Here is a 13973-nt window from a genome sequence, read left to right on the forward strand (position 1 = left end):
CTTCCTGCTATCCCTTCACAGGAAAAGTCAGCATTGATTATTTACCTGCTTAACACAGAGGACTTTGTTAGGGTTCCCAGGAGCTTTCCTCCCGTATCATTTTACCACCAGACACTGTTGAGCATTATGAGAGAAATGGCTAAAGTGATGAGTAGATTTAAGCGAGATAAAAAAAAATCAGTCTGAAAGTATTAAGTGGTTAGGTTTTTGTTTTGATTTGATTTGGCTACGACATATTGCTGTTCCATGTGTTCAACCAAATCTGTTTTCAGAGCCACAGGCTCAGGCCTCTCCTCAGAGAATATTATTGATGATATCACCAACCATCATTTTCCCCATAAAAAGTGAGCCGTCAAAAACTTGGAAGGGGATGATGAGAGCGATGTTGAACTCAGTAGTTATGATGGGTGTTTCTACCCTTTTTCTAGATTATTCAATTTGGCATATGATGGCGCAAATGTAGTCTACTATACATCATAGGTCAGAGTGAGTGGTTTTTCCCCAAGTGTGCCATGATGTGGTAAATACCAGTGGAGGGGTTATGAAAAATACTGGTGCCAAAGGAAATGTTGACAGAACCCAGTGCCTCATTGTCATACTGACATCATAGGACACGTCATTGGACGCACAAATAATCACTATAATTTCAGCTGTCTTGCAACAAATTAGCATTTTATTCATTTTAGTTTCAAAGTCCCTATTTAGTAACCATCTTATATTATGAATAAAGGTTATACTCCACTTGCCCGATCAGGCCAGCAGGTCAGAGTTGTACTTGCCCTTAGTGTGCTTTCACTGGCCAAGCAGGCCCAAATTAAAATGACCACTTTAAATATTAACATAAATATAAGTAATTTCTTACTCTATGTAATATAAACAGTTCATAATATACTGCAGCTAAATGACTACAAAATAAACAACAAAAAAGTAAGTAATTGATTGCTTGTGAATACATTTGAAATTTCAGATTTTTAACAAAGGGAGAATAATTACCAAAAACCTATTTGCAACAGGGTTTAGGGGAAATGTGCTCTATTTTTTGAGAAACACTAGCACTATCAATACCACTGGCGTGTGATAGAGGCTACCAATTGTCTCGACCATGGTGTCATTTGTTTACGGTAATTATACCAAGGTATATTTTGAAAAAATGCTACACGTAGCAGCTTTAAATGGTCTCAGGCCAAAACAGCTCCAGTCCAAATGTACATCTGGCTGCACTCTGGAATCACTGGATCTACTTTGGTAGGTTTTGTTTGTCTTGATCATGGTCATGGTTACAGTCTTGTAAAGTAAAATCACCACGTTCTGAATTATCGTCTGTCCCTATGGTGAGCGGTGGTTCTCCTCTCAAACACCGTGCAAGTCTTATTTGGGCGCCATTGCAGATGGTTAATTCGGGTGGTGTGGACTGTGCTGTGAGCGATGTGTCAGGATTCTGCGTTCAGATCCGTTGCATGTGTGGCAAGGCGAGTCTGTGGCGAGGCTCGGGCGTGGACTTGTCTGATACAGGTTCCTTCACATGGGCAAGTTTAAGAGAATTGTTTGAGGAAGTGGAGAAATCTACCGAGACCCTGGCCGTAATGAAAAGGTCAAGTGTAAAAGTTGTTGGGCGTTTCTACGGCTGATCAAAGGCAATCTCTTATCGGCTCAAACACATTGATATCACATTACCTCAGTGGCCCCTGTCGGCATGTGGCACAGGCCAGGCGGAGGGACAGTGGAGGGCCACTGTCTGGCTGGACTGGAGGAAGCTGGGAATTAATTTCTGATGGACAGCACTAATGTCTTTCAGACCAGGGCCCGAAGCTACAAAGCGTTCTCCATAACACGAACGCTGTGCGGCAGGCAGGCGACAAAGCAGACCATCTGCTAACCAGACACACACCCATACACACACACTCACACACACACACACTCACACACACACACACTCACATAACACACAAGGGGTGCCAAACGGATCGATTAGCAGACAAGGAGTGTGAGGGCCACAGCAGGGGGTGGGGGAGACACCCAGGGTCAAAGAGATGGTGTACTGTTTCAGCACATGCTAAATCAGTTACCATCTCCACACACATAAAGCCCCGGCTCAGTGCTGCAGCCACCCCTCATAATCCCCAAACAATCTGGCTCAATCTGGAGAATAAGTGGAGGGTTTCTGGTTACAGTAATGCTCAACAGAACAGACACTAAGCCTCTTGCATGAATAATAGAGATGAATGTAACAAGAATGTTACTACTTCATTCCCAGAGTAGCATTTGTTTATTTCCTGTTTCACTTAGGGATTGAGTTTCTCTTAGCTGAGTACCATATACTGTATCTGAGGCATAGTTCAAGAGGGAACTGATTTTATTTTGAGCAGGATGAACCAGTGAATTAGGGATTTCCATCAGACAAGAACAATGTATTGTTAGTAAGATTCAAAGAGTTATTTAATTGATAAGTGACCACCTTTATGAATGACCCCCCCCCTCCGTTATTGACTACTACCAAGCTCTCTGTTTGCATTTTACAGTTGAGTCATAACGCAGGCACACATGTCCAGAACCTAAGCATATGCAGGTTAAGTAGGTGAATTGGTGTGCACTTATTGTAAGCCTCTGTGTTTGTAGGGTGTGGTTGTCTGTGCTATGTATTAACTGACACTAGCCAGCTCCTGGGAGGGATGCGATCCAAGCCACAGAGTACACTGGCACACTGTGCTCTGGTGCTATTAGCACACTAATGCCTTCCCCAGGACTCCCCAAGGCTAGTGCTGGGCCTTAACCTGATACCACACATGCTACATAAGACATAAGATTTGCTCTTCTCTGTCTCAAAACACATCTGGGATTCAGATTTTCCTGTTTGTCAACAAAAGGCCTCCTAGAGGCTGAAATTGCACAGGAGGGGATTTCTGGCCAGAATGCTGAGCTGCCCTCTGCACATGTTTCAGAATGTGTAATTACTCTGCATATGTCACGTTAACCCTTTCCACACCAACACGAGGCTACTCATTTCATTAGTTTGTTTCATAACACTTTTCTCAGTGCTCCTCGGAAGCCCTCTTGTGGGGGGTTTATGGTGGGCTTAGACCCTAACCCTCTATATCTGCTACATGATAGCCCATTGTAGCTTTTATGTTGAAAGACACGGGGTTCATGGGATCCGATTAATTTAAAAATAACTCTGGTAAACGCTTTCAGACAGATCTGAAGGTTGTCCTCTGCTACCCAGATCTTAATGGAATAATATAATAGAAAATGGCCAATAAAGACTTCAACCTGACCGCTTAACTAGGGTGTGAATTTAAGCGACATTCATTTACTGTAAGGAACAGCAGTGAAATATCCCTCTAACATGGTTGTGTTTGTAGCCGTGGGGTAATATTACTCTTCTCATATTCTCCCTGGGTGGCTTCTCTGATTTAATAAGCATCTTTGCATTTTGAATCCCAGGGAAACACAGCTAATTAACCTTATTACTTAAAGGGGCAAAACATCTCCCCCATCAATAAAATGACTTGCTTGCCTGTTCAACAATTAGACACTAAAGAGAGATTACACTACTATGAAGTGGATGAGAAATTAGATTGCTATAGTGCAAGAACGAACACAAATGTGCAGCTATCTGTATCAGGCAGCGTTTTATTAAGTTACTATTGCTTTCCCAGCGTCCCCCTGGAGCTGTTCTATTTACACCAGCAGGAGTCTTTCTTCATTCAGACGAGAGTAATTTGCCATCCAAAAATCCCTTATTTCCTTAAGAATAAGACAAGTCAGGCGAGAAAAACTCAGCTTTATGTTTGATACACTGATATTTTATCCTGGTCATCAAGATGTTTTTATTCTGATGGTGAAAAGTCAAGGCCCAGCTGTGAAAATGAATTCAGTAATTGTTGAACCCACAATGTTTTCTAGTCAGTATTTTACTGTATTTTTCTGTCTGAATCTTTCATTTCATTGTGGTTCTGTGGGTTACCTCATATCCCTTCTATAGATTAGTAATCAACTCCTATCTGGCCTATGGATCAGCTCGGGGGTAAACAGATCCACGTGTCGGCGGGCCGTTTGACTGACAGCCTGTCACTTCCTCTTTGTCATCATTGGTGCGTGCTCAGATAGGATCTGCAGGAGTTTGGCTGGACTGCTTTTGATCCAACTGGGATAAGCCACATTGCCAGCCTGGCCTCTGATGTGCTCCTACACTGTCAGCCAATGGTAGCTCAGATGGCAAGCTATGGATTCTAAGGATTTTACACAAGGAGATGTGTTTTTGCTTTGCAAATGTGCATCAGAGATGAATGTCTCTGAGAGAAAGATATCTGCTCCACCAGTAGCCACGTCAAAGTACAGTCTCTGCAGTAGAGCATGTCAGTAACAGCACCTATCGGTAGGGGCAGGTCCAAGCTGGCACACACACACGCACACACACACACACACGCACACATACCTTCCCTCTGTGATCTGTGAGGCAGGACATCACAGCCACAGCGCTGGCTGGAAACAGAGAACTTTGGTCAGTTTTTGCACAGCCATGATATAAAACGATTACTTTTCTCTCTGTCTGTTTTTTTCCTGCCTTCTACCTGACAGGGCAGATCTGTCTTGGAGATGTTAATGGTTATGGTAGACCATATCTGTGTATCTGTGTGTGTGTGTGTGTGTGTGTGTGTGTGTGTGTGTGTGTTTGTGTGTGTGTGCGCGCGTGTATATATGTGATATGATTTATGCAGAGTTTCTATTAGAGAATGTGTCCATAAATTTTTGTGATGTTTCCTCGACCAAAATGTGAGTACGTCCTCCGGTTTGGTAGAGTCCTAGTTTAAAACATACATGGTTCAGTGTCAGCTCCACATGTGAATGATGTGGTCTTGTGAACAGTACACTGATGGATGTTTTTGTGCCCTAGGTGAGCGCCCATACCAGTGCCCCTACTGTGACAAAGCATTCAGCAAGAATGATGGTCTGAAGATGCACATCCGCACACATACTCGTGTAAGTTTTTGTTCCATGCAATTGGGCAATTGGAAATTATTTTGTATTCCCATTTGCCACCCTTTATTTCCAACTGCACACTGAGCTTGCATCCCAGCCAACACATACAATTGTATTATTGCACTTTTGCACCTTAATGTATATTTTAACTTTTATTCAGTGCAGTATTGCTCAAAGTAGAAGCAGGTACTGTAGAAAGTTTTCACTGTTGGTGTCTCTTATTGTGGTCCTTATTTATGAAATTCACATAGTAATCACTAAGACAAATCGTAATGTTGTGCTGACATAATTTGGTTAGCTGGGATGTGTGTTTGTCTTTACTTTCTGTGCATTTCTGTGTGATTTCTTGCATCAATGTTTATTTGAGTGTGTGCTAACAGTTGTGTACAGTGACAATGAGTGTGTATTAAGGAAATGTAAAAATCCTTTAGAAAGCAAAGGTGGAGTAATAACTTTTTGGATTTCATTGATGATGTTTTTAACCAGCCAACCACATGGCCATTAGAAAATTCTTTCTGACCACAAAATAAGTTGTATAAATATGTGACAGCAACATATATGATGTGTACTTTATAGATGCAGGAAAGTCTGTGCAAACCATTGTGAAAGAGAGAGAGAGAAAGTGAGAGAAAGAAAGCACAAGAGAGTGGATAGGGATAGACACACAGAAAGAGAAAGAGAGAGAGATGCCAACCCAGTCCCAGGTGTCCCAGTACCTTTATCATTCAATCTGGAGTGCTGTGCTTCAGGTTTTATGCTTGCAGGAAGAATGCTCACACACCTCGCCTAGTGAAAGAAGTCCGGTCTTGTCACTGTCTAACATACATGACACTCCACAGTCAGTTTTCTCATGAGGTAATGCCTGAACTGGCTGGTTCTTTCATAATGCCTACAGACACAAAATAGAAAGATACCGTAGATCTAGAAGAGAAAATTAAATACACTAAAATACTGTTGGTCATTCACAGCCCCAATTTCACCACTAAACTGAGAACAGATGAATCTACAGACAGCAGCTCACTGTGTGGCGATGCAGAACATTCAGAGGAGGCATTTTGTTTTGATGCCCCAAACATGTAAATGTAAAGTGAGTCAGAGCCCAGGGTGGAGAGAGGAAAAGGTACGGTCTTATTGGACGTCATGAGGTCATTTCCTGGGAAGGGACACCGCTCGTTTCCCTGCACCCCTTCCCGACCCATTGAAGTTCTCCGGCAAAGCGACACTTTCCATGAGCTCTCTCTGTGCATCTGGGTATGTGTGTTAGTGTCACTTTTGATGAATGGGACTTAATATGTATTTCATCATAGGTTTCCCGTCATCAATTTCTATGGCTATGACAGTGACAGTAGTGGCCTGTCAACTCTATTAATTCAAAGGTTTTATGTAAAGTTTTATTTTAATACTATCCAGAACAGCAGTGCTCTGTTGTTAGATTGTCTTGATGATGTAGGTATCCAGTCCGGGTTGAAGTCTCCCAGTAGAAACAGGCAGGTATAATTTTCTAGCGAGCAGCTGATTAAACTGACTGATGCTTTGTTCCTAATGTTCCCAGATCTGCCTTTGCTCACAGCGCTCTGAAATATGGGCTGAACAGTTACAAACAGCAGAACCAGATGAAGTCACCGTTCGGCAAAACAAATGTCATTTGGCAGAAGGAGCCGCAGCTCACTGTTAATGTACAGAAGATTTGAGACGGATGTGTTTGTAGCTTGCGTGTTTATTCCACATACACCACATCGTCAGTGACTAAAATGAGACGCACGTTTGATGCTGATCATTCCTGGTGACATTTTGGCTGTTTGGAGATATTTTAATTTTTGTCATTTTGATCTCTGTGATGTGGACAAAGTGTTGTGACTGTGAGGCATGTTGATTGGAATTGCACTGTTTTTTATGGTTAAAGTTGCAATTTTCTGCTTTGGCATGAAGGCAGGATATTTTTACCATTTCACTAGTACAGTTTTTACAGTTTTGCAGTTCAACTTCTCTTTCCATGACTGAATAAAGGAAATGAGGGTTGTTAGCAGAGAGTAGAAAAGTTGGTAGGTCCATTTTGTATAATTCACACTATATAATGAAATCCATTCTGACCAACTACATTTTTTTTTAAATTTTCAAATTACACCCTGAAGTTTAACAGAGTATGTCGACGTCCTGTAACCATGCTGCTTTACAAACACCCACATATTTTACATGACACATGAGACCGAGCCTGTCGGAGTAAATAAACAAGGCTCCGTCCTCGCGTCCATAGATGCGCTCTGTGCAGAGAGTGGTCAGATCCAGAGGAAAGGTTAGGCCAAAGGTCAAAGGGTGAACAGCTGCTGAAGAGTGAAGGTCACCAGGTACAGATGTTCGATGTTACCGGGGTCACAGTGATGCATTCTGGGTACGCCGCATCACCTAAGTCCATCCATGTGTTTCCTGACCTCTGAACCTTGACCCCTCATAGTTTTTTGTCTTTGTTATTCAAGAAGCCTTATTCCCTTATGGAAAAGAGGATTCTTTACTGGGAAAGTGATCCTTGTTAAACCAGCAGGTTTAACTGGAAATTTGCATTACACAGACCGTCACACATTCTGTTTCCTCGAGGCAGGTTTCTCACAGACACACAACTCACACTTTGTTGGGTGTTTCTTTTTTCCGTTATTCTCACACATGCACACAAACACTTGCATACTTACAACCACTCACACACACACACACACACACATGCAATGAACCTGATCTTTACCTCCCTTTGTATCCTGTGTCACTGGGCACTCCTTGCCCCGCCCACATGATAGCTCTTTTCCCAGGACCCTTACTTCCTGCATTCACCCTGTTCCCATGACAACTAAGCTTTAAATGGGTAGAGCCTTTGCTATCAGCCAGACTTGTCAAATACAGCTTCCCAAAGACTGACACTGCGAACCGTACTCCCAAAGTCCCACTATCTCTATGCTTCTTATTTCTCTTAACTCAAACTCAAAAAAGTCTTTTAAATGTCACCGCTTTTTCCCTTCAGACTTTTGAACACACCCACTCTGTACGGATGTCCACCCTGTTGAACACTCGTGCATGTGCACACACACACACACACATATGCGCACACATGCAGAGTTACAGTTTTTTTGTGGAAACACACCCACAGTGAGATAGCTCTTTTGACTGACACCCAGACAGGCCTCTGAAAGGCGCAGAGGAAATGTTCTTTGGTAAACTGATGAGGTGTGGAGACAGAGGAGTGATATTCTACAGCCCCAGAGCGCCAGTGCACTGATACACGTTCAAAGGGCTTTTCTGTGGCGTGTTTTCCTTACTCTTTAGAGGAATCCATGTGTTTCTGATGGCCCCTATGCCGGTCATTTCCTCCCTACTGCAGGGGCTGTACAATCTCTCATTTCATATCTTCATAAACTCACAGGGAGAGCACCGGGGTGTGAAGTGAGAGGATATGAGTGTGTGTGTGTGTCTGTGTTAAAGGGATATTTTGATGCCTTTTCGTGTTTCCCTCTGTGCTGTGTGTGTCTGTTTGTTTTTCTGTGTGTGTGTGCGTGCGCATATGTGTATCATTACACTTGTGCACGCCTTTGTACATTTTGGACACAATTTCTCTTCCAGGTTTTGTCCATATGTGCACAGACTGGGGAAGCCTCGTCTCAAGTTCTGCTGTATACTGAGAGATGATGTGCCTTTTTTTTTATTCTGTGTATATTTGTGTGTGTGTGTCCCTGCAGGAGAAGCCGTACAAATGCAGCGAGTGTAACAAGGCCTTTAGTCAGAAAAGAGGACTGGATGAGCATATGAGGACCCACACAGGAGAGAAACCTTTCCAGTGTGATGTGAGTGTCCCACCACCTCTTCTAAACTTTACACCCAACCAGTGTCTTTACTCCCTGGATTCTTGCATGTATTTGGCTGTGTGTATGTGCGACAGCGCTCTGGCAGCCTCTGGCACGAGGCCAGATGTGGGGAAGGGGAGGGGGGTTTGGGGGTGGGGTGGGGTGGGGTAGGGGGGCTCAATAAGAGGCAGATAGCGATCTTGCTCCTCTGGAGGGGCCTAGTGGGCTGATCTCACGTAAACACATTGAGAGGATCAGAGGGAGAAATTACCCTCTGCTTATAATACTGTAGGAGTAATAATTATTCTCAGAGACTGGGGAGAGAACACGCGACTGAAGATCTTGCTGATGTTTAGAACAAACCTTTTAAGACTCTTTGAATGCCATGCTTTTCTATCACCATTTCTGAAAATTGAAAACATATTTACCCCATATTTGCTGTTTTTTTTATTTAGAAAGCCAGGTCTTAAGAAAGGAAAAATCCACCGTAAAACACTTTAATACTGTTAAAAAACAGCTATTGGCGATATACCTTGCATTCCCGCATTCCTGGGTCCATTTTGTTGTTTGGTGGTGTATTTTTCTTATTCCCATGGGTAACTGGCCAAACATAGATGATGTGACTTCATGTCAAGATATTTCCAGCAGCCGCAGTGGAGTTTAATAGGAGAAACAATTTCAGCTTTATAAAACATCAGCGGTGAATGTCAGGCTTTGATGTCAGCCCCTCAGAATCAAAGAGCAAGGTCTTCTTTCTATCTCTCTCTCTACCTACTGTACATGTAAAACGAAAGGCTAGATGCAACAACATTTGTGAACATTAACATTTCTCTCCTAAAGCTAGAATGCAGAAATCTCTATATTCTATGACGAACATCAAAAAACAATTTTGGATCTAATCCATCGGCTGACTTTGTCAACTCTCAGAAAATTTGTTTGAGCCTTTACACCCAAGTAAGCCTCAAATCATGGCATTTTCCTTGAGTTCTAAACCAGAAAATGTGCCCATATCCCCGGGGAATCGCCCATAGTTATTGTTAAAGACCACAAAGTCAGTATCCTATTCATTGTCAGTGGAGCAGCTCCAGAAAGTGTCTCCCAGTGACATCCAACATTCGGATTCTTTTTTGGAACAGACTTTTTCATGTACATAATTCTAGACTCAACTATTAAAGATAATAGAAATAACATGTGGGTTTTATTTTTGGGTGGATTTTGACTCCAACAAAAGGAGTGCGCAATTCCATGAGGTTTTTTTTCCAGACGAGCATGTAGAGGGCTTTGTAAGCTCTGTCTATCAAAACAGCATTAAAACATTGTAGAAGCACACAGTAACATCTGGGTTAAGACGAGACAAGGAAGCCATTCTTTCATCGCTCTCTGTTACTGTGTGTCGCTTTCTAAATTTCAAAATATTTCACTGAACACTGGATCAGATTTTAGATCTCACTGTATTTAATGCCATATGGATGTGATAGCAGAAACATGATATTACAATCAGCCATTGTATATGGTTTCTCAGGTGACCTCTACAATCAAAATTAAATTACATTACAGCTATACAGTTGCCTATAATTCAACTCAACGTTTTCTGTCCATGTCATTCTCTACAATCAAGTGTCTAATAAAAAGGTCTAGTGATGAATAATTTGAGTTAGCAAGCTTATGATTCCCAGCACTAGAGGGTCAGATAAAAGTTGCACAATGCTCTTCAGCTTTACCAACTGTTTCAGACCTGTCTAAAATCTGCAACTGATTTTAAGCAACACCAGGAGTTGCGAAAGTTGTGGGGAAAACCTGAAAAACTAAAGACAATGGTCTTCATAGTGCACATAACTCAAAAGTTGCTGGGAAACATGGTTTAAAGTGGCTGGTTTGTCAGGACTTGTACAAGAATTGAAAATAAGATTTTTTTAATGTAAATCCAGTGCACTTTTTGTGGACACCAGTGAAGACATTCTGCATTATAATCTGATATACAAGTCTAACTTTTGTCAGACCATGATTGTGATCAAATTCAAGACGTTCTTCCTGCCACTTTTCATTCTTTCAGCTCTTCTATTCTTTGGCATTTATCCACAGATGTGCACTGTGTGTGAGAGTTTTGAATGTAATTGTGAGTTTGTAATTATGAGATGGGTGTATTACGCTTAGAAACGCTACAGATGTTTCAGGAGCAAAGATAAGGCTCTCCTCTCCTGTCATGCACTGAAGTTGTTCACAGTGACGCTCTAAGAGCAGCAGATGGAGTCGAGTGAGGAGGAGACATGCTGCGATTCTTGAACCGATGTGTTCAGCTGCAGCTGAACGCTAGCCAATGGCGGATTATCATGATTGATAGAGGACGATGGAGTCATTTGTACAGTGTAAAATGGCTCATTTATGATGGATGTTAAGTTGAATGCATTCCCTCTCGCTACTGGGAAAAAAAGTGATTTCTGTCGCCAAGGTCTATCGCGTGTGATTTACACATTTTTCTTAGTATCTCTGGCTGAGTCTGTGATAAGGTTTTCACAGCTTGATAATGACAATGAGCTACAGTGAGCAGATGGATTTGGTAAACAAGATCAGAGGTTAACAATGTTAAAGAGATTGTGTGTGCCTCAACGCCCATGATTATTAAAACCCTATACTCTCTGTTGTGTTTTGTAGGTGTGTGACCTGTCATTCAGCTTGAAGAAGATGCTTAGCAGGCATAAACTCACACACAACCCTAACCGGCCCATGGCAGAGTGCCAGCTGTGCCATAAGAAGTTCACCAGGAACGACTACCTCAAAGTACATATGGAGAACGTCCACGGGGAAACGGAGGGCTAAAACCTATTATGGAAGCATTGACTGAAAATGATATCCGATTCCTCAGAGAAAAGAAAGTTCAGTCTCATAATTCATACAGCCAGTACAGCCTATACGTATACAGATGTATAAGATAACAGTGTTTTGCTATTAAAAGTATACACATGTAGAATATGGAAATGATTAGCAAGAGTATTTCAAAATTGAAACCTATACTGTACATAATAAACTTTTGAGTCATAAATTTTAGATACTGATTTGGGCGTGACCAGCCAAATCACCAAATATCTCTCATCCGCCTTCAAAACCCCTGTCCTTGGTCACAGGGCCTGGTAGAGATTAAATTTTGGGAGTTGCATCTCTAAACAAATATTCTCACTGAATGCTTCCAGTCTTTCTGAGTTCCTAACTACTGTTACATACTGTAACAGCCTGACCTCTTTCACTGACAAACTGTCTGAATAACTTACTGTACATCTGTGGCCAGTTTCCAGCTGTCAAAGAAAACCTACAACCAAAGATGTTTACTGAGCTCTTTTAGCACACTTCTGTTGTTTTACTTGTAGACCATGTGCATGTTGACAACTTTCTGTTACATTTTTCATACCTGTTCCTTGGTGCAAAGTGTCCCAACATGTTTACAGATTGCAAACCCCAGAGTGTACTTCCAAACCAAATTGGACCATTTATGAAGTCAGAGCAATGTTCCCTTCCTCTTGAAGTGTTTTGAGCACACACTGGCTGAAGAGGAGATGCAGCAGAGAAATTGAGTGGTGAGAACAGTAACCAAGTGGTATTAATCCAAGAGTTATGAAAGACCCTAACAAAACTTGAGAAATGTTGCATGGTGTGTGTTGCACTGTGGGACGGTGAGGAGGACATTAGACTACACACCTCCATTTGATGAGGTTTTGTGTGAGTGGCATCTGAGAAGATTTCTGTTGTTAGGTAGACAACTAGATTAGACCAAAAAAGACATTCCTGTATCATTCTCTTACTGTCCTAAATTAAAATGAAGGAACTAAACTATTCCTTATTTTGTCGGGGCTGCTTAAAACCCCCTGCAGGACCCCACTTTAGGGCGTCACTGGTCTAGGGTGCTGACATGCTTTAACATGGCCCACTGTCTGGAGAAGCAGCATCACTGGTGCTTGATGTGTGTTGCTGTTGTGTCCCAAATTTTATTAGGGACAAAAGACCAAATTGAGTCCAAAGTGCTCTGTTCCTTGACTTTCATAATGGATCGTTGAGTTTGTTTTCATATGAATGTCCCCAGGGATATTGTACTTTATATGTTTACATTGTTGTTCTGTATTAATCCTTGTTAAATATGTATTTCAATGGAAGTGCAATTCTGTTCTTTCCTGTTCTATAACCAGACCCATTTGCTTCCCGTGTCCCTCTGATTACTGCACATTTTCCAGACGTTTAATCTGCATTTGCGGACTGTGAATTGTCACTTCACACGTTTGTGTTTTGAAATGTATAAAACCTCATCACCTACCAAACATCCATTTCCTCTGTTCATTCTAATTATGTGTTAGTGAACTGTTGACGTTGGGGTACAAGGAAACACTTTGAGAGTTGATTAAAAGTGTTCACTTTTTGTTGTTAATGTAACCCCTATTCTTGGGTTGGCAGTCTGCTGAGAGCTAAGGCTAATTAAGGCTTTTTTCCGAGGCCACAGTCACCACTCGCCTGATCTCTAAAGCCACATACTAAAGAGTGCCTCTGATGGTTTCTCTCTGTGGAGGGAGGAACTATTTCTCACGTTCGTCCCCTGCTGAAGCTCCCTGACTAAGAGGTATCTTAGGATTTTACTCTGTGAGAATCTCATGAGTGGTGAAGAGACCTGGGAAAGCTTGAGTTATTCTCATCAGTGTGCTGTGAAGTTTGTCAAATGGGCTGCTGTTCAAACTCAATAAACCCTGCCATCTGTGGTTTTGGCTTCCTAGAAACACATAACTATTACAGTGTGTCTATCTTCACTTTTTGAATGAGTGTTTGCTGTTTGTGTAACAACAATTAAATCAACACCAGTATTCATGTTAGATTAGTTTTCCATCTCAGTACTTCACAACTTGTACGAGGTCTCCTCCTGCGGCTCATCTCGGCCTCTGTCAGGCCTGCTGAGGAGCACGGTTGGTGATGACATGGTTCTCAGATCACATGCGGCCATGTTAACCTGCGCTCCCTCTGGAGCTGGGTTCACCGCATGGCCATGCAGGGCGTGGCTCCGCTCACCCGGCCCCGCTGAGGCCCACGCTGCCAGCTGCGCTTGTGCTGCCCGCTGCCTGCTCTTTTGTGGTGAGGCCTCAGGGCCACGCTGACGCTCTCCCAAACTCAGTGGCATTTATATTGCATCTTGTAAAC

General features: G+C 42.3%; 1 protein-coding gene across 5 annotated transcripts in view; it reads left to right on the top strand.

Annotated features, from left to right (window-relative positions):
- prdm5 (PR domain containing 5) overlaps positions 1-13523 on the top strand; it is a 30432-nt gene extending 16909 nt beyond the window's left edge. For 4 of the 5 annotated variants that reach the window (XM_071539058.1, XM_071539056.1, XM_071539057.1 and 1 more), the window contains 3 exons: positions 4895-4980; positions 8700-8804; positions 11457-13523. In XM_071539058.1, coding sequence (XP_071395159.1) covers positions 4895-4980; positions 8700-8804; positions 11457-11621 — 356 coding nt within the window. In that variant the 3' untranslated portion in view covers positions 11622-13523. The remainder of the gene's footprint in view (positions 1-4894; positions 4981-8699; positions 8805-11456) is intronic. The other variant, XM_071539060.1, reaches the window with a different exon arrangement.
- Positions 13524-13973: the final 450 nt, after the last annotated feature.

Source organism: Centroberyx affinis, unplaced genomic scaffold (assembly GCF_046629955.1).
Source record: "Centroberyx affinis isolate AG114_WGS23_722 - 3 ecotype Tasmania unplaced genomic scaffold, CSIRO-AGI_Caff_v1 ptg003390l_1, whole genome shotgun sequence".
In the NCBI taxonomy this organism is placed as follows: domain Eukaryota; kingdom Metazoa; phylum Chordata; class Actinopteri; order Beryciformes; family Berycidae; genus Centroberyx; species Centroberyx affinis.